The 25,216-nt window shown below is 49.8% G+C and overlaps 1 protein-coding gene across 13 annotated transcripts in view; it reads left to right on the forward strand.

Annotated features, from left to right (window-relative positions):
- The window catches only part of CLEC16A (C-type lectin domain containing 16A), a 231,993-nt gene that overhangs the window by 193,801 nt on the left and 12,976 nt on the right, over positions 1-25,216 (forward strand). For 7 of the 13 annotated variants that reach the window (XR_010124241.1, XM_054452616.2, XM_063654106.1 and 4 more), the window contains one exon: positions 22,292-22,456. The exons of 1 other annotated variant lie outside the window; for it this stretch is intronic. Coding sequence is in view for 11 of the 12 variants with exons in the window: in XM_054452616.2 (XP_054308591.2) it covers positions 22,292-22,456 (165 nt within the window). In the remaining variant the exon portion in view is untranslated. Of the gene's footprint in view, positions 1-12,448; positions 12,558-12,968; positions 13,127-22,291; positions 22,457-25,216 lie in introns of those variants that run through there. 5 more of the 13 variants (XM_054452621.2, XM_054452620.2, XM_054452624.2 and 2 more) reach the window with 3 other exon arrangements.

A 25,216-nucleotide genomic window follows, 5' to 3' on the forward strand; every position in this document is an offset into this window, starting at 1 on the left:
TAGAGTGAATACATCTCTGAAACTTGGTAGGGAACTGCACCCAAATGAGCAAATCATGCTATCCCAGGAGAGCAAGGAGCTGAGTGAGCATCCATCCTCCTGGGGCGTCCCTGCAGCCCGCAGCTGGACAGTGGCCTCAGTCTCCTGTTGCCAGGGGTGACGAAGCCTGCTCAGCTCAGCGTAGTCCTCGGGTCAGCTCCTTGCTCCTCCAAGCAGACAGCCGTGTTCATTCTCCGTCCTGTACCTCCACAACTTCTGTGGGACAGCCAACTAGGTGATCAGGAAGCCACTCAACTGGAACCCCACAGCGGCAAAGAAAAGCCACCCTCCCCTTAGCTGAAAGGGACCTACAGGCTGCCCTAACAGTGCCCAGGTGCCCAGAGGCGTGGTTCTTTTGGAAGTACGGAGTCCTCACGCCTGTAGGATCTTCCCCAGCTTGAGGCCCAGGCCTGAGCCAGCCCAGCCCTGTGGTCCTCGGCCCCAGCTGTGCATTTTTAAAATCACCTTGAAAGCTTTTAGAAAAGCCCAACGTCCAGGCCTAACCCAGTTAAGTCAGAGTGAAGAGAGGGCCATTGGTGACATTCTCTTCTGTAGGAGCAGTGGCTCTAGCGTGCTTGGGGAAGGAGGGATTCTGGATATAGGAGTGGGATGTTTCGTGTGCTGAGCCCAGTTTCAGGAGAGGCCAATTCCACAAAGCTTGTCATGCCTTCTGCAAATCCACTTGGGGGACGGCTGTGCTAAGAACTGGGAAATGGGTTCTGGATGGCCCTGCCCTCATGGAGTTCATGGTGTCCTGGGGCTAACTCACCTTTGTACCAGACCTAGAGCAGGGAAAGCTCTGGAAGGAGGTCTTAAAGGTTTCACGTGGTGCATCCCGGCAGGGGAATGAGCCGGCTGTGAAAACCACCATGTGCACATGGGTCCTGCAGGCAGCCTGAGGATGGGGGTCAGCAGGAGATAAAGCCACGTGGGAATGGCCCCTGCTCCCGATTACCTGTCCTGGACTTGGTCGGAGGGCCCAGGGAAGAGCTGATGGGCTTCAAGCAGAGGGCGAAGGTCCCACTCTACTCTGACCACACACAGCCCTTGGAGTGGGAAAACAGTCACTGACGGGGCCGGCCTTAGGGCGGGCTACGCGTGGGGCATGATGACCCACACTTAGCTGGAAAGAAGAGGCAGCCAACAATACTTCCTTGAGTCACACAGCCGGAGCCCAAATCCACCCATTAGTCCAGGACCAAAGCCAGTGTCATCCGCGGCCTCTCCCACTCCTGCATCCAGTCCCTCCCCAAGCCTGTCAGCTCTACCTGGGAGATGCAGTCATGACAAGGACCTCTCACCACCACACCTGTCTCCTGGGCAGAGGGCTGGGTAACTTCTTTAAGCAGCAGAGAGTCAGGCTTTTAGGGCCATATGGTCTCTGTCGCAACAAGCCTCTCCCATTGCAGCCAAAGCAGCCGTAGAGGATACGTCACCGAGTGGGTGGGGCTGTGCCCCCATCAGTCTTCGCTGGCAGAACAGCAGGTGGTTGGATTTGGCCTGCAGGGCATTGTTTGCTGACTCCTGACCTTGGCCAAGCCTGGGCCAGTGGCTTTAAAGTCAGCCCCACTGTTTCTCTCCTTGCCCTCTATGGTCTATTCTTAGCACCAAGGATCCTTTCAGGGTGTGAGTCGGGTCAAGTGTCTCCTTTACTTAGATTCTTCACTGGCTCCCATCACTCAGATGAAAGCCAAAGTCCTTACAGTAGCCCCAGGTTTTACACAGTTTGGGCCCTCTGCACTTCCTGACACTAACCTCACCCCCGCCATGGTCCCCTTGGCCCACTCCAAGACAACTTAAGGGACCTCTCCTCAGACTTGACCTTGCTAGGTATGCTCCTATTTGGGGGGCCCTGACCTGGGTGGCCTCTGTTTGGAGAAGTCACCCTGGGTACCTATGTGGCTGTGTCCTTGCTTCCTTCAGATCATTCTTCAGACCTCACCATCTCAGAAGGTCTTCCCAGATATCCTATGTAATGGCAACCCTGTCCCCACTCCCAGCACTCCAGGGGTCTCTGCCCTGCTCATTCCTTCAGAGCACTCAGCCTCTCCTGACATTTTCTATTCCTTGACTGGCCCTGCCGTGTCCCATCCCATTATCAAACTGTAAGCTCCAGGAAAACAGGCAGTGTGTTTTGTTTACGGCTGAATTTCCAAGTCCTGGGCTATACTAGACATATAGGTAGTGCTTGGTAAGTACTGGATAAATGGATAGATGGATGGATATTTGGATATAGAGGGATGAATGAATAAATAGATGAATATAGAGGAGGGATAAATGGGTAAAGGGGGATAGATGGATGAACGGATGTAGAGGGAGGGAGGGAGGGATGGATGTAGAAGGATGGATGGTTATAGAAGGATGGATGTAGAGGGAGAGAGAGGGGATGGATGGATGCAGAGGGATTGATGGATGGGTAGAGAGGGATGGATGGGTAGGCGGATTGATTGGTGTAGAGGGATAGATAGAAGCCTGGATAGATAGATGGATTGGCAGATGGGTAAATGGGTAGGTGGCTGCTGGGTGGATAGATGGATAGATGTACAGGAATGGATGGGTGGATGGACAGATGGATGAGAGGGAGGGAGGGAGAGAGGGATGGATGGATGGTGGAGCCAACAGATCTTTAATCCCCCCTTCTGTGTGCTAAACATTGTTCACTGGGGACTCAGAGGTCAGTCAAACAAAACAGATCAGCCCCTTTGGAGCTCATGGGCACTGTGGACACCTTAGATAGTCCAGAACTTCCCACCGTGTTTGGTGCCCTCAGGGAACTGGCAGATGCTGAGTTAATGTCCAGTAAGGGGATCTGACCCGGACCAGTGTCTGGGAAGGCTTCTCTGAGGAAAGGATGTTGACCTGGGAGGAGGAGGGAGAGGAAGAGCGCTGAGAATCTTGTGTCCCAGACAGGGGTTGCCGTAGACAGGAGAGCATTGATGTCTCAGCCCACAGGCTGCCCAATCCCCAAGGAATGAATATGTTGCTGCCCGTGTGACACCTGTCAACAGTTTGGCTAGGCACAGAATTCCCCTTTGTCATCAATTTCCGCCCTGGGCAGATAAGGGGAGGTGAGACCCCAGTGCTGTATCCCAGGTAGATATTCAGCCCAGCATGCCCTGCAGTGGCCCTGACTACTCGCATCATTAGCACAAAAGGAGGAATTTGACCTGGGATATTTTCCTGTGATGAATTCTTTGGAAAGGGAAAGTTCTTGGACTTGGGCCTGATTTGAAGATGAAACGTTTTGAACCACGTGCAAGAGAATGGCCGACAGAACCTGGAGGGCAAGGTTCTCTGAAGCCGAGGTTCCAGGTTGTTCTACAGAGCAGGGTTAGGAGTAAAGTATTTGTAATCCCCTGCTACAAGCTCTACTCAGAACTTCTTAGGTAGGGGATGAAAATGTTCTAAATTGATTGTGGAGGTTGTTGCACAACTCTGTGAATCCACCCAAAGTCCATGAATTGTACACTTTAAATGGATTCATTGTACAGTATGTGAATTCTATCTCAGTGAAACTGTTGTATTAAAAAATACAGCTCTCAACTTGTCAGACTGCCACAAAGCTGTCATCCGACAGCACGTAAAGACCAGATTATCTCACTTGTGTCCCATTTTGATCATAAAATAGTTCAATTTATGTAACATTTTCCTTAAAGCAGTCCAAATGTAAAAAAAGAAATTGGAACCTGCAACACATTCTGGAATAATTTGGAAACCTTGATGCAATCCAGACTCACCTGGCACCCTTTCTCTTCCCTAAAACGTGCCTTTTTTCCATTTCTTTCTGACTTTGAGAAAAAAACTCTGTTCTTACTGGTAAAATAGCCTCCTGTTCCCTTTTCTTTCCTGTAAATTATGAGATAAGTTTGCATTTCATACCTTTCCAGAAATCTCTGTTGATTGTGGTCTGACCTCAGATTCATGATTTCTGGGAAAGAAAGAAAGTATTAGAATCACTGCTGTGAACATTAGAAGTGCGGTGAGTAGTTCGTGTTGTGGATTTGAGATGAAAAACAGGTGACCAGTACCTGCTTGTTGCTCCGGAACTTATTTCCTGGTGCTGCTAGATGGTATGCCAGCAACTACGTCCAACTCATGCCAATGACTTTTAAAAATGTCATCCCAAATGCCACACGTTATGTCTTGGACGTAATTAGGGCTAGTTGTGGCCTTTTTGTATGGTAGAAACCTCCTCCTCCTGGTGGAGGAGGTCTGGAGGCACTAGAACTTGACAATACAGGTACTGTTTATTGAGCAATTACTGCATATCAGACACTGTGCCAAGCAAGGTCGTGTGTACTCTTCTCACTTAATCCTCACAATGATGTATGACATAGGGATTATTTCCCCCATATTATGCCAGGGAAATGGAGGCTCAAGGCTACAATTTCCATTACACAGCCAGTCAGCATCAGGGCTGTGGCTTGAACCCATGTCTGTCTGCCCCCAAAGCCCACCCTCTTAGCTTATATTATGCGCGTCCGTTTCCCTGTCCATACCCCAGCCTTTAGACTCCCAGGCCAGTGCTCCATCCCCTGTATGGCCAGGAAAGCACAGCCATCTTGTAGGACCAGGAGCAGCTCAAATAATGAGCCAATGGCTGGCACCCTTTCTCCGAGCACAGCGGTGCACCAGAATGCTCTCCCTCCTGTAACAGGTGATGTGCCCTCAGCTCAGGCCCAGAAGAGCCACAAAAGAGACGCTCCAGCAGTTGTGTGTAGGAGGCAGGATGTACTTCTATCCATAGAAGCGCTCTCATGATTATTTATTAATTGTGAAAGGGAAGAAAAAAATAATAGAGTTTCCTGGAAAGGGATAAAAGTTCAATATGATAAACTCCCAAAAAGCAATCAAAGGCCAAAGAGGGCAGAAAAATAAAGGACAGGGAGAAAGAGAGATGGTGAATCAAAGTGGCCAGTATGTAAGCGAGGCCGGGGAGGGGCCGGGCTTCAAAGCCAGGGAGGTGTGGGGCCGTCGGAGCACAAGTCACCAGTGGTGGTGAGTCAGGCAGGCAGCGGGACTTGACCCCACGGGGTCACTGAGGCCCTGGGGATGAGCTGATAACAGGAATGTATGGAACCAGTCAGCTGTTTTGCTATTACTGCAGACCCGTTGTGTTAATTTTTGTGCATTAATACATGAACGTAGAATATTATAAATGAAAACTGAGAAGCTACAGGAAGAAGAAATCACAATCCTATCAACCCAGAAGAAAGCATTGTTAATGTTTCTGTTTACTTTCCACTTCTATCTTCCCTGTTTTGTCCCTTTCTCTCATTTAAAAAAAAAATACATGAGTTAATTGTTGATTTTTGAAAAAATCAGGCTGGGCACAGTGGCTCACGCCTGTAATCTCACACTTTGGGATGCTGAGGCAGGTAGATTGCCTGAGCTCAAGAGTTCAAGACCAGCCTGAGCAACATGGCAAAACCCCATCTCCACTAAAAATAAATAGCTGGGCGTGATGGTGCCCACCGGTAATCCCAGCTACTTGGGAGGCTGAGACATGAGAACGGCTTGAACCTGGGAGGCAGAAGTTGCAGTGAGCCAAGATCGCACCAGTTCACTCCAGCCTGGGCGACAAAGTGAGATTATGTCTTGAAAAAAAAAAAAAAAAAATTGCAACATTGCAGGTGCGACTTAACACCCCATCAGTTACCACCCTTCCTCAGACATCCCTCAGTCATCATTTGCCTTATTTTTATTTTTCCAGACCCTTCTCTGTGCAGTTGCATTTCATACATGTGCCCAGAGCTGATGAACAGAACAGAGCCACAACCCCTTCTCTGCAATTCTGAAACCCAAACAGCTCTGAAAATCAAAATATTTTTCCTAACTCGTATGATGGCAAAACCAAAACCTGCCTTCAGGTATTTATGGGCGGGTTTATTAGAGTCATTGATGCCAGTAATTGTGAGTTTATGTTTTCATTTCTGCAAAAATTCAGGGTTTGGTTTTAGCTGCTCACGACCCAGCTGACAGTGTAACATAATACCTATGTGTGCCCTACATGGCCTTTTACCTCCTAAAGATTCTAAATTCCAAGACATATCTGGCCACAGAGGTTTAGGATAAGGAGTTATGTATGGATCTGTAATTGTGTTAAGGTTTGGGCTTCCCTTAAATAAAATCATATTTCTCTATACCCTGCTGCACCTTGCTCTTTTCAGACACTACTGTAAATCAGGAATCTGTGTTAGCACTTACAGATTTCACACATTCCTTTTCATGGCTGCGTAGTATTCCAAAGCTTGGCTACTTGCGTTTCTTTGGCTGAGTGATTCAGTCATCCTAGTCTTTTCTATCCCAGGCAGCGTCATAGTGGGCATCCTTGGGCACACCTCTCTCTGTGTGCATGTGCAGTACAAGAAGCAGAACTGCTGAGTCACAAGGTTTTGTTTTCACAACATTGCCATCATGTCAGAAGCACTTCCCTGTACTGTAAAATGCCTCTTCTAAACTTCATTCTTGATGACTGCATAATAGTCCATTGTCTGAGTGTTAGTTTCCTGAGGTGGCCATAACAAAGTCCCACAAACTGGGTGGCATAAACAGCAGAAATTGATCGTCTCACAGGTCTGGAGGGTAGAAGTGCAAAATCAAGGTATTGGCAGGGCTGGTTTCCTCTGAGGGGTGTGAGGAGGACTCTGCTCCAGGCCTCCCTCCTTGGCTTCTGGTGTTTTGCTGGCAATGTTTGCTACTTTTTGGCTCATAGAAATATCACCCCAGTCTTGCCTTCATCTTCACATGATGTTCTACCCGTGTGAAAATCTGCGTCCAAATTTTCATTTTTTAGGAGACACAGTCATATTGGATTAGGACCAAACCTAATGACCTCATCTTAACTAATTGCATCTGTAAAACGACCCCATTTCCAAACCAGGTCACATTCTGAGTCTGAGGTACTAGAGGTTAGGACTTCAACCTAAGAATTTGAAGGGGACACAGTGAAACCCAAAACAGTCTGAATTTGCCAGATTTTACTTAATCCACTTATACTGGCCACTTACGTTGTTTCTACTACCTTATGAATCACCCTATGACAAACATCCTTTTTCAGAAATCTTGGTCTACATTTCCACTTATTCCTCCAGAAACCATTCCTTAGAGTCAAGGGGGCTGTCCATTTGTCAGGCGCTAGGTGGCACCTTGCCAAGTTGCCTTCCAGAAAGCAGAGTAGGGGGATGCCCACCTGGCCACACCTGGGCCCTTGTCTTCATTCACCTGGGCTCTCAGATGACTCCTGCCCAGTGCTCCAGGCTGAGGTCCTCTGCACATACGTGTGCGCCTCTGCCAGCATGTGCACAGGCGTTCTTTCTATCAAGTCACTTTTTTATTTCTCACTCCTGCCAAAAAGAGAGAGAGTCTACGGGTTAATAGCAAAGTAGAAACCATAGCTCAAAATGTCTGTTTAGGGCATGTACTCTTGCATCTGTATAGATGAATAGAGATTTCAGAAATACTGGGCCCTCTGGGCCTCAGGCATTAAATCAATCAGTGTAATTTCACTCACAGGGCAGCTTGCCAAGCGAGCGCAGGAGAGAGTAGCGAGTTCTCTGATTTAGTTCAGTCCGTTAAGCTCATGGCACCCTGCACCAGCTCACTATTGCAAAAGGCAATCGAATAATGAGTACTCAGCCACTTTCGGGGGGCGGGGGCTGGCTGGGGAAGGGGCTCTCTGGAGCTGTTCAAATGGAGCCAACTTTTGATAGCTTTTTAGGATAGTTCTGAGAGCTGGAGACGGGTGAGGAACCCGGGAAGTGAGAGCTTAATTAATGGAACTACAGAGAATGAGGCAGCAAAGGAATCTCTCAGACAACCAGGGGGTTTTGTGTGTGTGATGAGCAAAAGGATAGAACTAGGTGCTTGCGTACTGCCGGCTAGGAACCAGCATTGAACAGCAGACGCCTAACTCAGCACAGCAAGGACCAGCTTAGCACAGAGACGAGAGAGCAGGATGCGCGGAAGGATAAATTTAGCCTGCATTTCAGGGGAAAACATCGATCTCAAATGTAGTGCTGTCTTTTAAAAGAAAGTGGAAGCCTTAGGCCGGTCATTTGGGACAATTTCACTTGAACAACTAAAAGCCCAGGAAAAACGAATGCTCATAACCAGCTCATCCTGCTAGCACACCCACAAGATCTTCCCTCTGCAGGAGGGTGGCTGGTGTCTGCATGGGTCTGACAGATGGTCCACCCTGCTACCCTTATCTGTTCCCAAGAAAAGGTGCTGCCTTGTTTTCTGGAGAGATTTGGGGTTTCTATTTCTGATCCCAAATGTTCATCTTCATGAGGAATGACGGGGGACCCAAGCTGTGTGTTTGCTCAGCTGCTGGTCCAGGACGCTGACGTCTGGTGGGTTGCACCTGTCAGAGCAGGGCCAGTGCCAACCCCCTCTGTTGTCTAGAAGCTGAGCAAAAGACATCAGTTACTGGTGTCTGTGGATAGGGTTGTTTTGTTTGGTTTTAACTAGGTCCCCTGTGGCATTCACACAGCATCCTGAGCATTGTTTCTACCTGGTCAAAGCTAAGGGCACCACTGTGGTCCCAAACAATAGAGCACCTGTCCTAATGACGATCCCACAATCTCACCGGTCAGGTGGCGACGGCATCTTTCCTCCAGCCTCCCTCTGACACTGCTCCCCTGTGTGAAAGGGGAAGAAAGTCTAGTCTGTCAATATTTGGGGCACTAATCATCTGCATTCGGGCGCCAGGGGTCATTGAAAGGCTGAGACGCTTCCAGGAATTCATGGCTCTAAAACCGTGGGGCTGACCGGAAAGTATGAAGAAAGAAACCCAAATCTCCACTCCACCCCCACCCCGCAGCCTCTGAGCATTGTCCATTGTGTCTTGGATTCTTGGGAAGAAATGAAGTCAATGCACATAGTGATGTGGGTCCAAGTTAATAATAAATGTAGAGGAAGGAGAAAGGATGTTCAATATTTAAACATTTCAGAGCGCCGTGTTTGTTTGCCAGTTACTGCCCTCCGCCTGCTTCCTGGATGGGTTCTGTGAAACGGAGCCTTCCTTCCCCAACTCTGCAATTGGCATCTGACACCAGCGATTTACGTAGAAAGGGAAATGGTGCCTTTTCTAGGTAGTCTCCGCACCAGCAGGACTCCTTCTCGTTTTCTGTTGCCTTTCTTGAAGGAAGAGGATGACAACATAGAAACTAAGGTTTTTATGACCCCTGGAGCACTTGTGAGGAGTTGACAGCTTTAGGGTCATGTCCAGAGTTGTCTTAATTTTCCCAGATTTGCTTCTTTGAAACTGTCTCATATTTTAACGTAAATGTTGTGCTTTGGTTCTTACCTCTAACAGATTAAAAAGGCTAAACAATGAAACATACAGTTGTGTTTAAGAAACGTCGCTCTGAGTATACATACTAGATACGTTCCTTAAAAGTTGCCTGTAATGCAGAATTCTGTGAATCAATTCCTCTTTTCTTCTTGACACACATTATAGAGAAGGAAAAGCATTCCTTCTGGGGGAGGGAAAAACATCTGGCCCCAAGACGTAATAAACTCATGCTTAAGAATGCAGTAAACTTTAAAGTCTCTTAGTTAAAGGAAATCAATACTTTTATGATGAAATATTAATAATACTAAAAAAAAAGTCAAAACTACAAATGCAGAATAGCCAGGGTGATTTTTAATGTTGGACACATTAGCTTAGCATTTGTAAGGAGGAACAAAGGGAAAAGAGAGCAACCTAGCCCATTTGAGAAGCCCTTCCAGTTCCTAATAAGTCCCCTTTTTGTGGGTTTTCTGTCAAGAAGACACACACCTCCCCATAAGTGCCAACCTTATTTCTAAGCATTTTGTTGAAGCTACCGATTTTGGAAATGAAAGGATGAATGTAGCTGGAGAGAGGAACACACACTGGTGTGTAGACACGCACACTACTGCACACACATGCGCAGACAGGGCAAAGAGAAATGGAGAATTGGGGAAAGCCATTGATTTGTTTGAATACACTGCTGGCTGTTCCATCCCCATCCTCCATGAGTTATTCTGGTTCCCTCCATCCCCATCCTCCATGAGTTATTCTGGTAGGGATCTTTAAGAGGGATGAACTTAGAGTAGATTGAACCATATGAAATGGCTGTTTCTGTAGGTCAAGTTAGTTGAATATTGGCAGTTGCATATGGTTCAAGCTCATCCATTCAACTCTCTATCAAAGAAATGCAAATAGAGTAGTCATGTGTCTTGAATGCAATGTAACATGAGATTTTTAAGAATCTAGATGAAAATAACTTTATTTTTCTCATAAACGATTTTCATATAAATCCCTTAAACCTAGATATTTAAATTTCCTTTAGAAAGGCTCTCTCGTGTCTCACTTTATTAACTCCTAAAACCTTCAGTCATAACAGCTAATGTGAGGAAGACTTTTGTTTTGTGTCGCGTTCTTTTCTCCAAAGAGCTGGGCCATTTCTTTTACTACATACCCCTTTGTCTAAAGACATTTAGGAAAATGAAAATCCCAGGACAGGCGTGGGGGCTCACATCTGTAATCCCAGCACTTTGGGAGGCCGAGGTGGGCGGATCACCTGAGGTCGGGAGTTCGAGACCAGCCTGGCCAACATGGTGAAACCCCGTTTCTACTAAAAATACAAAAAAATGAGCCAGGTGTGGTGGCGGTTGCCTATAATCCCAGCTACTTGGGAGGCTGAGGTAAGAGAATCACTTGAACCTGGGAGTCGGAGGTTGTAGTGAGCTGAGATCGTGCCATTGCACTCCAGTCTGGGCAACAGAGCAGGACTCCATCTCAAAAAAATAAATAAATAAATAAAACCCACCTCTACAAATAATAGAAAAATTAGCCAGGCGTGGTGGTGTGCACCTGTAGTCCCAGCTACGCGGGAGGCTGAGGTGGGAGGATCACCTGAGCCTGGCGAGGTCAAGAGGCTGCAGTGAGCCGGGATCATGCCACTGCACTCCAGGCTTGGTGACAGAGTGAGACCCTGTCTCCAAAAAAAGAGAAGAAAATCCCGTTTATTGCCTCATTGGGCCCAAGTTCCAGGCACCATAAATTGCAGCCGAGGAATCAAAACAGCGAGTGCTACCTGAACATTTTGATTGCATTAATGCTTTCATCCTCACGAACCCTGTAAGGTGTGGTGGTGTCACTCTGCTTTAGAGTGACAACAGTGCTTTAGAGGACACAGGCTCATGGGGTAAACAGGTCCCCTGCTGTCACATGCCCAGAGCTGCGGCACTCTCCTCACCACTGTATCCTGTAGCCAGAGTAAAAGTGACAGGCCTAAAGCCAAAGAGCTGCTCTTAAGGTTTCTCCCCTGCAGATAGCAGAAGGCTCATGTCCAGCCGTCTGGTTAGCCATGTCCCACAGGTCTGCCAGGGCAGACGTCGACAGAGCCCTGTCCCCTTAACAACCTCAGCTGTGGGTTTTTGAAGCTTGTTCTGTGCTGATATCCATCACGGCCTTTCTGTGGCTCCGCACATACTCCCTGATTCTATCTGACTCACATAGTTCCAGATAGTATCTTCAGTTCTTGTTGTGGATAATGTGTCATAGAACGTCGTCAGCCGTCGGTCTGGCCTAGCCCCAATCTGTTAAAACACACGGTAGGAGAGACGTTGGTGAGGTGGCCCAGCTGCAGAAGTTAACCACCCCACCCTGCAAAATTGGAGTCCTGGCGAACACAAGCAAATGGAATGGGTCCACAGGCATGCTGCTGTCTGCCTTGGGCGCATACTAAGTATGTGTCAACTGCACATGCCTTTTGCAGAGAATCAAGACTAATTCCCTGGACCCTTCGTACAGTGCCGCCTCCTAGAACACCCGGAGCAGGCCGAACGTGTCAGGATACACACTGCACAGCCTCCCTGCTTCTGGCCAAAAAGGTCAAAACGGGGCTGATGGGATAAGAAACTTGCTGGGGAAGAATCTGGCGCTCCTGGCCGGGCACGGTGGCTCATGCCTGTAATCTCAGCACTTTGGGAGGCCAAGGCGGGTGGATCACCTGAGGTCAGGAGTTCGAGACCAGCCTGGCCAACATGATGAAACCCATCTCTACTGAAAATACAAAAACAAAAAAAATTAGTCAAGCATGGTGGTGCACACCTGCAGTCCCAGCTACTTGGGAGGCTGAGGCAGGAGAATCACTTGAATGTGGGAGGCAGAGGTTGCTCTGAGCCGGGATTGTGCCACTGCACTCCAGCCTGGGCGACAGAGTGAGACTCTATCTCAAAAAAAAAAAAACAAAACTAATCTGGCACTCCTTGGCCAGCCAGAACCTTGGGAGGCCATCCTTTGCAAGCAGGGCCATAGTGACCCACCCTGCTCCTGGTGCGTTCCTGATTCTGCTCCAGCTGGGGTCAGTGAGCGCCTGTGCCTGGGAGTCTCCTGGGTGCTGTCTAACCCGCCTTCCTCCTGCTGCCGTTTCAGCCCTGCTGACTGCCTCAGTAGAGAGGCAGCCCAGATGGCCGCTCCCAAGCTTGCTAGTGCCTTGGCTGACAGACTGTTGTGGAGCTCTTTGCTTGCTAATTTACAGACGGTAATACCAGTGGAAGAGGGCAGGGGCTGGGCAAGGCAGGGACTGGGTCCTTGGGAATCAAGCCCAGCCCTGGCGACCTTCAGTTCTAGAAATCCAAAGCAAGGTTGCACCACTGCGAGAGATTCCAAGATCTGGTCCACCTGTGTCCCCCATGTGCCAGCCGACCCTCTGTGGCCTGGATAGGTGTTCATGTAAGATGCACGCATTCCTCACATTCACAGAGCCCAAATGCGGGCCCCCCCCCACCCCCTGCCAGTAGCAAAAGGGGCATTAGACTTGGCACTTCCCGTGGGTGGCAGCCCTCACAGGCAGACCTTCACCCGACAGCAAAAACATTTCTAAGGGCACAATTAAGACAGAAATGACAGAGAGAAAGCAAGATACTGAAAGACCATTTTTTCTTTTCTGCAGGTTTTCAAGGATAGTGTTTAAAATCTGAGAGGATTTATCCATGGATAAAGAGCTGTAGGCTAAAAGGTTCTGCAAGTTCCCAGCTATTTTTGTATGTTGGACATGTTATCCCTTGAAAAGCAACCAGAAATAAAAAGTCTTTAAGCGTTGTGAGGTGCAGCCTTGTCAGTGATCAGTGATGTGGGGGTCGCCCATTGTGGCGGCTCAGGCTTGGCCCAGAGAGGCCATAGGAACATCCCTTCCCCAGGTGCCTGACGTGTAGACCTGCACCCTGGGCTGGACTGGAAGTGGCTTCTTCAGCACCAGTGCACAGGAAGAAAACCAGATATCACCATTTGGGGGCAGGTCCTTCATTGCCCCGAAAGCACTGAGTTTTGTGCACTGAAACAGTAAATCATCTGAGACTTATTAAAGGGATACTGAAAAGGGGGTCTCTGTGCACATACCCGAAGCTTTCCCAAACTTCAGGGTCCTAGCAGTGAGGGAGGGAACTTCTGGGGGCCCCCAAGGCTCCTGCAGGCCCTTGGAGTCACTGCCATCTGAACCCTGCCCACATGTCAGTGGATGCTTTTGTTTCTCTTTTGTTTTTGTGTAGATTCCTAAGAGGAGTCCCGGGCAAGGACCCAGGCCTCACCTGGCCCATGTGGGTGCGCTGTTGCTAGACTTGAATCTGAACCCTCCTTCCTCAGCCCCCAACCCATGCTCTTTGAGCAGCCGTGGGTAGTTTGGGCCCTGTGCCCTGTCTTCCTAAGGTGGCTTTCCTAGGGTAGCCCCCCACTGAGTAGCTCCTAGCCCCCGCCTGCCCTCGGGCGTTGCTGTCATCTTGCCAGGGTGTAGGATCCAGAGCCACTTCTTGAGTCAGAAGCACGAACAAGAAGGTTCTATGTCACCTGCAGATCTTTCTAGTAAGCCGCAGTCTGTCCAGAGCCACCAGCAGCTGAAGTCCCAGACTTAGTCACCTCCCAGCCCCCCATCTCTCACCCCAGGGACCTGGCAGGCTGCACTGGGAGGTGAAAGGGCAGATCCAAGGAAGGAGCTGGCGAGGGGAGAAATAAGGCCATGCACACTTGCTGTCTTCAGTTTGTGTGCGAGGTCACAGGGCCGATTGATTTTTTTTACTGTTTCCCAGCATCGTGATGGGTGGTGACAAAATATGAACACTGCATCGTCAGAAACCTGAGCTGCAGCCTCGGAATGAATTTACTAATGAAAGGCAAGCTCAGGGCACCCACGCCTCATGGTCCTCATTCACAGCAGAGACTGTGGAAAATGCACGGGTTGCTTCTCCTGAATCAGCCCTCAGCGGGTTTTATATTATGCTTTGCAATCTGCAACAACCATAAATAAGTGTAGGTTTTTCTTAGGGCAGGCAGCTCTCCTGTCCAAATCTTAGAGCTTTTTCCTACAAGAGATCTATTGAAAACTGGACTTCTTTGACACACCTCTAACTGAGACTTAAATGTCTTAGTCTCATACCTCAGACTCAAAAGCCCCCCATCTCCAGAGTTTGGTCAAGGAGGCCCCAAGGTATGACAGACACCCTGGGATTAAAAACAGAGGCTGGAGACCGGGAGCAGTGGCTCACGCCTGTAATCCCAGGACTTTGGGAGGCCGAGGGAAGAGGATCACTTGAGGTCAGGAGTTCAAGGCCAGCCTGGCCAACATGGTGACCCGTCTCTACTAAAAATACAAAAATTAGCTGGGCATGGTGGTGCATGCCTGTAGTCCCAGCTACTCGGGAGACTGAGGCAGCAGAATCGCTTGAACCTGGGGAGGCGGAGGTTACAGGGAGCCAAGATCGTGCCACTGCACTCTAGCCTGGGTGAAAGAGCAAGACTCCAGCTCAGGGAAAAAAAAAAAAAAAAAACAGAGGCTGGATACCCCTCTGGTTGCATACAAACAGCTCACAAGATAGATGGCCTGGCTTGGCTGGCTTGGGGTTACCCACTTCTTAATTTTCAAAAGGAGTATGAATGAAGCTGTCAACATTTTCAAAATCAGGAGGTGTTATGTCAAAATCCAGATATCCAGCTTCTCTTGAAGAACTGGAGACTATGGCCATACTGAGGCCGATGTTGTCATGCAGCAGCAGTTAGAAGAAGCTGGAATCTGTGCTTTCTGGTTTGCCCCAGTCTCTACCAGGCCCTGCCATCTCCCTGGCACAAAAGCTGAATGTCCCATGGACTGCATGTATTAGCATGCCTGCACTGTTGTTTTAATAGAAGAGAATGGTTTCTCAGTGTGCATGTGTCTCTTAAATAAAGGGAAACAGATGACAGATAGAGAGGACCACCAGTGTTTTACCTCCAGCCCCTCCTCATTACATTATCCGGCTGGCCAGCCTTGCCCTGTCTATGATTTTCAAAAGTAGGATCCACAGAAGCGTCTAGAAAGGGGAGGGGAAGGCCCTCCTTGGTAAGGCACCATGCCAGCCTAAGCAGTTCCATTTTCATCTCATATATAAATTGGAGTTTCACTATTTAGAAAAAATGTTTGAAAAGGGCTGTCATAGGGCATTATCTTTGAGGAATGAGGTTCCATCTGCAGTCAGGCAGCTGTATCTCCCATGAAGCTGCTTTCAAAGACATGCCCCAGGAGGGTTTCATGGGACAGAAACCTTGTGGGCGAATTGGTGTGTCGTGTAGGTCGCCTGTTTTTTTCCCTGTGGTCTTAGCTCCTAGGAAGCTCAGAGTTAAATGGTGACATTAGCTTCCCGTAGCTTGAAGTCTTTCTGATATAACTTTTCACCTTTTATTGTCGGGCTCTTATTTACTTTTTGTTTTAGTAGCTTTCAGTATTTAGTATCAATGGCATTTAGGCTTGGGTTTTAAAATATAACATAAGCCATCTCAAACCCTTCCTGGAAACAGGTAGTATGTAAGCGCATCTGTAGGGGATGAGGCTGCAGGGCAAGGTTAGTGCTTTTGAGTAGAGTGGAGAATCCCCAAATTGAATTCAAAGCCAACTGGGTTCCTTCCCTTTCAGCTCCCTAAAAGGTCCCTGTGGAATCCCCTATAAGCTCAGGTAGTTTTCACATCTTCCAAGGGTGGATTTTTTTTTTTAAGCCTGAAATAGTTGCACTTTAGTCACATGGCCAGTATCCTCAGAGTGATTACCATGTGTGAAGTGGCACCAACTCCAGGCAGGCCACAGAGGTCGGGGGGGCCTCTCTGCTCCTTTGGAGATTCAGAAAACCTTTGGTGCAAGCCCACTAGTTTTTGTGCCTACACACATCCAAGCCCTTCCCACCCTTTAGTCTCTCTCGGGCCTCGCTCTTTCTGGGTCTTAACCATTGTGTGTAATCTCTGTGACCATGTATGAACCCAGACAAAAACTCAGTCCCATCTCTGGTTTCCACCCAAAAAGTCCACTTGCACCACATGGGAAAGAGTTGACCAAGTGTTTCGTAAACCCTAGGTGGCGGGTCACCTCCCCACCTCACTTGCCCCTTTCCCTCTTTCCCTTCAGCCCACCACACCTAGATTCCACCCAGCAGGTACAGGGCAGCTTTCTCTGCACCAGAAACCCTGGGAGCCAGCCCGTCCCTTGTCCCTAGGGGACTTAACTCACATCCCTGCATTAACAAAGTTTTTTCCCTAACTGTATCAGTTAAGATTAAGTTCAACTACATAGTAAAGATAAACTCAAAGGGGAAGTTAATTTCCCTCTCGGGTAAAAGAAGCCTTGTAGTCAAGAGATACACAAAGACGTCAGGGACCCAAGCTCCTTCCTTTTCAGTGCTCTGCTGTCCCTAATGTGTGATTCATCCTCATAGCTCAGGGCAGCTGCTGGAGTTCCAGCCATCGCATCCATTTTCCAGGAAGCAGCATGGAGGAGGATATACCCCCTTTCCTTTTAAAGAGCTTTCCAGGAAATCCCACATGCCACATTCATTTCTATCTCACTGGTCACAACTTAGTCACTTGGCCACGACTAGCTTCTGGGTTCTGTACCTGCAACCGAAAGGGAGAATTGTTACTGAGAGACAGCTAACAATATCAAGAACACCATCCAAAACCCTCTTCTTTTTGCTTTTTTGTTTTAAGCCTTCCCAATAAAGTGAACAAAACCCTCTTAACCTAGAGGATTCTGGGTGCTAGCTGTTAATGTAATGATAATCATTACACTAAATACCTAAACATCTTTGCAGTCAAATTTCTTATGCCCTACTTAGGTAGGCCGACTCCTACACAGCCATCAAGGCCCCAAGGCTGGACAGAGCTGCTGCAGAAGCACAGGGGAGAGAATAGTTAACCCCACCTTATGCAAAGACTCCTCCCAGACTAATGCTGAGCTGTGTAAGCCATGAAGAATGGGGCAGCGGTTTGTAAAGACAGAAAAGAAGCAAAAGAGAACTCCAGACTGAGGGAACAGCCTAGCAAAGGTTGAGAGCAAGGGGTTCTTGGTAGGAGGTCTGAGGACCGACCTAGGCTGCTGGAGGCAGATCGCCATATTTCCACATCCCCACTCCCCCTACACACACCCAGTGATTCTGGAGTTGTAGGAGGGCCTTGACTCAAAAGGTCTCTGGGGGTTCCAACTTCCCTGAGTCCTATGGATTTGACCAACAATCTAGGCATAAAGAGCAAAGATTATCAACTAAAATGCCCACACGGCCAGGCAAGTTGCAAGAGCAGGGACCCAGCTCTGCTCATCTCTCTCCCGTTGCTGTCCTGCAGGAATGGGGCCCCATAAAGCCAGATCTTTTCATTTTTTAAGAAACCAGAAATCCAGGTCTGTGCGTAAAAGCTCCCGACGTGTCCATTGTGGTACCTCCAACAAACACACATATAACGTAAATAAGCAAAGTGAAACTCGTGTGCAAGCCCCTGGGCCGCTGCTGGCCGGCTCTGAATCTTGAATCACATAATAAAGTGATTATTGGTGGGGAAAGCTTAAAGACCCGTAGACGAGGAGGAGGGAGGCGTGTCCAAGGTCTCGAAGTCAGTTTGGGCAGAGCTTGGACTCAAACCTGGGGTTCTGACTCCAAGCCCAGCTTTCCTTGTATCAGTGGGCCTAAAAATAGAAGACTGACCTTTTTGTGGTATTTTTGTGCTTCACAAATGCCAGAGCATTATTCATTAGTTCATCTTCCCGAAATAACTGGCAGAACACGGCCAGAGGGCAACAGGAAAACTCTGGGCTGCGCCCCCCACCATGAAACTGGGGGCTCCTGGGAAGTGGGGGATGTGTCTCACCGTGGGCATAGGTCTCCCCACTGTTGGAGTGGCCTGCCTGGCCCTGCTCTTGCTGAGTCCGGGGGAGAGAGCTTCAGAGGGCAGAACAGATCTCAGGAGGATGTTAGGATCAGGAGCTTGAGTCTATCCAGTTCCCAGGCAGCTTGTGTTCCCTCCATCATCCTCCCTTTTTTTTCTCTTTTTGGTTTAAAATAAGGTTTACAATAGGAGTCTTGGAAAATTCAGACAAGCACAAAAAATAACAAAACTCACTGCAATACAACTACCTGCTTCTCTCACTGCGTCAGCTTCAATACTCCAGTCTGCTTTCTCTGCTCTGGACAAGGGGGAAAGAGAGCATGAATTTTTTACAAGAGCGGAAACATATGGGACATGCTTTTTCTAACCTTTTTTCGTTGACTCCATCTTGAGCATTTCCCCCGACACTTAATCTTCTCTTACCAGCGTCTTGGTTGGCAGCAGGGAATTTCATCATCTAGAGGGATTAGAATTCACTTAGCCTCTCCCCAGTTCTTGGACATATCAACTATCTTCTGTTCTTTGTTTTACACACCAATATGCTGAATATCCTTGTAGTTCGGTATGTGGATCCAGCCACAGTGTCGTCTGCAGCATAGGATGCTGCAGGTGTGGAGTTGGTCGGATGGTGTGAAGATCCACGCAGCCTCTGTTACACATTTTGTAGGCTGTCCTTGAAGCATACCCAGGGAAAGCCAAGACTGTTATCACTGGAGAGGATCTCAGGGAGGCCTGTTTGCCTGCACCCCTGTCGCACGATCTCTGGCTTGTCTGTGTGTTTGCACGTACTTCGCAGCCCATGTGTGTTTGATTCATACACCAAAAGCCTCCGGCACCTCCGCCAAAGCTAGTTCATCAAGGACTGCCTGGCTGGGATGAAGCAGGAACCAGAGGACAGGGCGCTCTGGCCATGGACGTTCATCCTGAATTCTTCCCGGCGCCCTCCTGATTCTCTGATGTGTTGCCACTTTGATTTGGTGAAAAACCCCTTGAAATTGCAGGTGGGGGGCCTTGGCCATCCAGCAAAATAAAGGAAAAAAAAAGACAAAACTCACTGTGGCTTTCTGGTCTCAGTGCCACTGGCAAAGGGAGAGAGAGTGGAAAGGAGGGAAGTGGGATTTTTAGTAGCAGCGGGTGAGGGAGAGATGTGTTCAGTAACCTCTGCTCAGCTAGACCCTGCAAATGGGTGGGATCGGTAGTTGGTGATTTGTTTGTTTGTTTAACTCCGTGCATGCAGATTTTACTGCCAATCTATGACTTGATCCCAACCCATTCCCAAAATAAAAGAATTTAAGCATCCTGACTGCGGTGCCAGCTTCTCATCTGCTACCCTACATGTCCCACTGCAGATGTCTTTTGATAATAAACCAGGTGTATGATGCTGTAGTAAACCATGGCTTTAAAGAGGGCAAGAGAAAAGACGTGTCTTCTTCAAATGGGCCTGTGACCACCTTGGCAACGGCCGTGTCGTTGATCCATTCCAGCCGGGGTCATTGTCAGGAGCATACAAGGTGTAATCCCAACTCTGTTACTATACTGGCTGGCCCTCTGTTCATGGCGCTGATAAATAGGCAGCTCGGGAAAAGCCATCTTGACGTTTTGATTTGTTAAGGGGTAATTCATTTTCGAGGCAAGTAAACAGCTTGTAAACTGGAGGGTTTACCGCTCTAAGTGATTAAGAAGTGAGCAGCTATAAAACTGGTTCCATGAGGCTGCGGCTGAGTGTCCCCAAGGAATCTTCCTGCCCGGTGTTTGGATTTGCCGGATGTTTGCCGTAGTTCATCTGAGCAGGCCCCCGACACACACACACACACACAATATATCATATTGTGCCTCTTCCTGAGAACTCCAGCTACATTCATCCTGCCTTTCTCTCCGCAAGCAGACCTCTGCGGTAGGTGCGGGCAGGAAGTACCCTCCACGCAAGAGGAGCTGGTGCTCAGGATGACTGCCTCACTCAGAGACTCACCCTGCTCCCACCGGGCCCCATGCACTTGCCATTATAGTCAGCGCTTGTTACGTCACCCCCAAAACCTAACCGGGGGTATAAATAGGGCCCCTGCCTTTTAAGGAGCTGACCTTTAGACGAAAACAGCTTCACATGAACTTGAGTGGAAATAGCCCCTCCTAGATGGCCAGGAGAAGAGTCCTGCTAAGCCCTAAGTTGAACCGCAGGTCCCATCTGTAGGTGAAAGGAAGGAGGCTGAGGGACGTCAGGGACTTGCCCAAGGTCCCTCAGCTGGGAAGTGAGCAGAGGAGGGTTAAATCCCAGGCTTCCCTGGTGCCATAACCTGGGTGTCATCCCCTGCACCAGATAGGCACACTGCTTCTGTCTAGAGCCAGGTAACCTGCCAAAAAAGCCTTTTAGGCTTTGCAGGCCATGTGCTCGCTATGGCAACTGCTCAACTCTGCCGCTGATCAAGAAAGCAGCCATAGTCTCTGTAAACAAAGGACCGTGGCTTGTTCCAGTAAAACTTTACTTACCAATCAGGCAGCAGGTTGCAGGATGCCAACCCCTGCTAATACCCTGCAGCCTTCCTGAGTTTCAAGAAAGGTGAGGTCAGGGCCTGGAGGGCCTTCTGGAAGTAGCGTCAGCAGAGAGCTGGACCGTGTGAGGTTCAGGCAGGGCGGGTGGCATGAATGGGGCCCGGGGCTGGCTGTGGTGAATGCATTCGGTTGAGGAGTGGCAAGGCTTGGGGGAATGACCAGGAGGGTTGAGATCCCCTCTCTCAGCTGGAAGGAGGAGTTGCCCCCCCATATCTCCACTGCAATTTGGGGCTGCTTCTGTGCTACGAAGCACCGTCACCATGGGTCCTGCTTGGCTTCTAGGGGCTGAAGTCGTGGCCTGCAGAAAAGCACATGTCCACCAGAAGAGGAGCTCCTGGGCTGGATAAAAGGGGCTTTGATTTATTGTAAAGAACACGTATCGGCCAGGTGTGGTGACTCACACCTGTAATCCCAGAACTTTGGGAGGCTGAAGCTGGAGGATCACTTGAGTCCAAGAGTTCAAGACCAGCCTGGGCAATATAGTGGGACCTCCATCTCTACAAAAAAAAAAAAAAAATTAGTTGGGCATGGTGGCACATCCCTGTAGTCCCAGCTGCTCGGGAGGCTGAGGCGGGAAGATTACTTGAGCCTGGGAGCTCAAGGCTGCAGTGAGCTGAGATCACACCGCTGCACTCCAGGCTGGGCAACAGAGTGAAACCCTATCGCAAAAAAACATAAAGAACAAACATGTATACTGAGCTCTCACCATGTGTCACACCCTGTGCTGGGGTGTGATAATAGTTCTTTTATTTTATTCCCACAACAGTGGGAGTACGTAGTGATACTCCAGGTTGTGGCTGGGAAAGACACAAGAGAAACACGATAGCTGTTCATGTGTCTGGTGCTTCTGTGCGGGAAACGGGTGCACCCAGGTCTGAGTGTCTCCAAGATGAGGGGCTCATTCATCCCCGCTGGGTCAGTTTACCGCAGAAACGTGCGGGCAGACTCCAGCTCCAGGTCCCGGAGATGCTGAGGGCCATTTGAGACCATCATCACTAGCTCTTTGCCAGGGCTTTCGTTGTTCCTGAACCTGACTTCCCTAGAACCTCAAGGGCAGAGCAAATTCTCTGGAAGGAGCGTCCAGGGCACTGTCCTCCTGCCCGGGTGTGACTTCAGAGTGTGGGTCCCCCGGGTATGACTTCAGAGCATGGGTCCGGTGCCTTTCCTTGGGCACCATCAGCAGAGGCCTGAGACTCTACCATGAGGGCATGTAGCATCCCTGGGTGAACTTGCCATGAGGCTGCATGTCCCTCTTCAAGGGCACAGCTGGCACGCTGCTGAGCCAGTATCAAGCACTCGGATTTACGACTCATGGCCCCACACTCAGCTCTGTGGCTGGTTGTACTCTGTTCCTCGAAATAAACCTGTAATAAACCTTTTCCTTGAAATAGCTTCAAAATGTGGCTGGGTCAGGGCCACGACCAGTGAGGTCAGCCTGTTCCAGGGAACAGAGCAGGACTTTCAAGGAACTGAGGTTGGGTTGTTCAGCGGAACCGTGACGTTGAGGCCCCCAGGCCTGCTCTTTGCTTCCACTTGGTCACCTGGTACTTTGTCTTGCAGGCTTCGCCGTGGCCCAGTGCATAAACCAGCACAGCTCCCCGTCCCTGTCCTCACAGTCGCCACCCTCCACCAGCGGGAGCCCCAGCGGCAGCGGGAGCACCAGCCACTGCAACTCAGGAGGCGCCAGTTCGTCCTCCACCCCCTCCACAGCCCAGAGTCCAGCAGGTATTGGCCACGTGACTCAGTGATATGGGGACATTTGGAGAACCCCGCGATCCCTCACCATTACCAAAACCCCTGACCTCCAGGTCCTCCTTGTCACAGCACTTGAAGGATGCTGCCACTCAGGTGATCTGCACATGAAGCCTCTAGAGATTCCTCTAACTTGATGTTCCCTCCCAGGCTGGGTCAGCTCCCAGATGGGGAAGAATTGCTCCTTTTTCAGGCCGGTCCCCACTGAAGCCGTCACTGACTGCAGAGCTGATGGGCAGCAGGCGGGCTGCACCTAAACCCACCCCATCATCACCTCCACAGTGTTGGGTGTCACAAGGAGGGGTCTCCCGAGGGGATTGTTTGCAGTCTGGGAAAAGAATCGTGTTCCTGCTAATTTTTTTTTTTTTCTTCTGTAACATACCAGTTTTGTCCTTAAATGTGGTGCGGTCCAGTTGTTCGAGTAGGCACGCACTTTGCCACTCTTTGGTAGGATGTGATGAAGTCGTATCTTGCCATCCTTCAACTTACTCCACTTCAGACATGGCACAGAGGGAACCCGGGAGTGAATGGGAGCCCCTGGAGTCAGCCTGGAATGGGACATGCCCCGGCTCCTCGTTCTCGGCTGCCGTGAGCTATTCACTGTGTGAGATGTGGGAGAGTACAGACACCAGGCCTCTGGAACAACATGGCCCCATATTGTAGCCAGGGGAGCAGGGATGAGCGTCCATGGCCTTGAGCCAGCAGCATGTTCTGTGCCCCAGCAGCATCCCCCCGCCATAGAGTCTAGGGGGTCACGCTAACTGCCTGCACCTCTGACTGGGGATCCTCAGTATCCTTCACTGTTCCTGCAAGTTCCCCTCCAGAGCCCTCACTCGTCATATTTCAGGGGCACCTGGCCCAGCTCATTAAGTTCTGGATTGATGGATCATGGCAAGAGGACACGGGCCACTGCAGAGCCAGGGAGGTTGAGGGCCCTTGGTCATCATCCTCTCAGCACCAGGAGCCAAGATCTCCCTGGGCACCTACACCTCTCTCTCGGGCACCTCCAGCTTTTGCATTTTCAGTTCATGCCTGTGGCTCAGAGCACCCCAACCCACCTGTGTCTCTCCCATCCACACACAATGTTACCTCCATTTCCTATTGACTTCACGAGTCCCAGGCAGGAAGGTCACCCCACAGCCACCTCACTGAGAGATCCTCTTCCACTCAGCACCTGCTCCAGGACATGACCACCCCTTCGGAGCTATTTCTGAGCCCAATTTAAGGTTGGCTGCACATCCAAGCAGATGCCACCCCTGTTGCCAGGCTTGTAGCTGGGAAACTCCAGCAGAGCTTCTTTCAGAAACTAAGATGCACCCTCAGTAGCCCTCTTGATCCCGTTTCATGCTTGCTCAGGGGTGGGCATGCGGGGTTGTGTGTTCATGTGCCTGTGTTCGTGTCCACCTCCTGCCTGTGTGTGCACACTTCTGTGTCTGCGTGGGCACCCTAACGCACATATTTACCATTGCACTGGGGATGAAAGCTTCCTTGCCCTTGTAGCTGCGGTCACCTTTCTGTCATTTTTAAGGACGTACAGCCAACAGCTAAGTGAACAAACAGCCATATACTTCTTTGTCGAAAGTTAAAACCAGCAAAGACCCACAGTATCAAAAATGACCAAAAATGGGCTTCTGTATATGGATGCCCACCTGAATGTGACCCCTGAGGCTTCAACTCTGCATTTTCCCAGGGCCTGGTGTCTGCAGTGTGTGCTAGTTTCTTTTTTCTTGGCCTCCCTCAGCCCCTCTGTCCCTACCCCCACCATCCCCTGCATGGTACCAGCGTAATGTCTTCTCATCTCAGAAATCCAGTGGCTATTAACTTGGCTGTCAGGTGGCCAGGCAGTTCCAGTCGATAAGTGAGAGTCAGGACCTCCGAGGTGTCTGCTCCCCTTTGGTGCGTCCCCAGCAGGCCTGCGGAGACAAGTGTGTAGGTCCCCATTCTTTATGCAGCATGACAGTAAAAGCCTGAGGCCCAGCCTGCCTGTCCGGCTCTGCAGACACTGAGACAGCTAACCTGATGAAGGGCCGTGCCCGGTGGGCAGCCTGGGCTTTACTCTTACAGATGCCTCAGGATGCAGCTATTGATCCCTGGCAGGAGAGCTCATCAGAGCCCACAAGCTCCTCCCTGTCTTGAAGCCAGACTTCCAGGCCAGCCTGCAATCTCCCTCCCAGTCCACCCAGAACAAAGCATATGGGCTTCCCATGTTCCTTATAGGGATGGGCCTAACCAGATGGCTCCAACATCTGCCTGCTGTTCCACCAAGCCACAGAGGAGAGAAAGCCAAGGACAGGAGAAGGGAGACAGCTTTGTTGGGATAGGAGCCCTTCTGCCAGTTGCTTGATTTGACATTGGCTCAGAGTGCGGCCCAGCATTCAGGCTTCTGATGAGGGAGGGTCACCCTGCACGGCTCGCTCACCCAACTTTCCACCCACCAGGGACCTGGCCCTGATCCACCAGAGATGATATACTTGGAGGGCCAGCCAGGCAGTGGGGTGGGCCAGGGCCTCTCCTCCAAGCTCATTCATCCTAACCGCCCACTGCCTTCAGCCTGGACAGCAGAAGACAGCTGCAGCCCCCTACAAGGGGCAGCTTGTCCTCAAAGTAGTTTTTGAGGGCACAGTGCTAAGTCAGAGTCGATCCCGTCTCTGTGATTATGGAGCCTCCCAGAGTCCGGGAAGCTCCCCCTTGTAGAGAGTGGCTGCCAGACCCTCTGAAGTCAGAACTAGCAAA

The sequence above is a fragment of the Pongo pygmaeus genome, chromosome 18, assembly GCF_028885625.2.
Source record: "Pongo pygmaeus isolate AG05252 chromosome 18, NHGRI_mPonPyg2-v2.0_pri, whole genome shotgun sequence".
In the NCBI taxonomy this organism is placed as follows: Eukaryota; Metazoa; Chordata; class Mammalia; order Primates; family Hominidae; genus Pongo; species Pongo pygmaeus.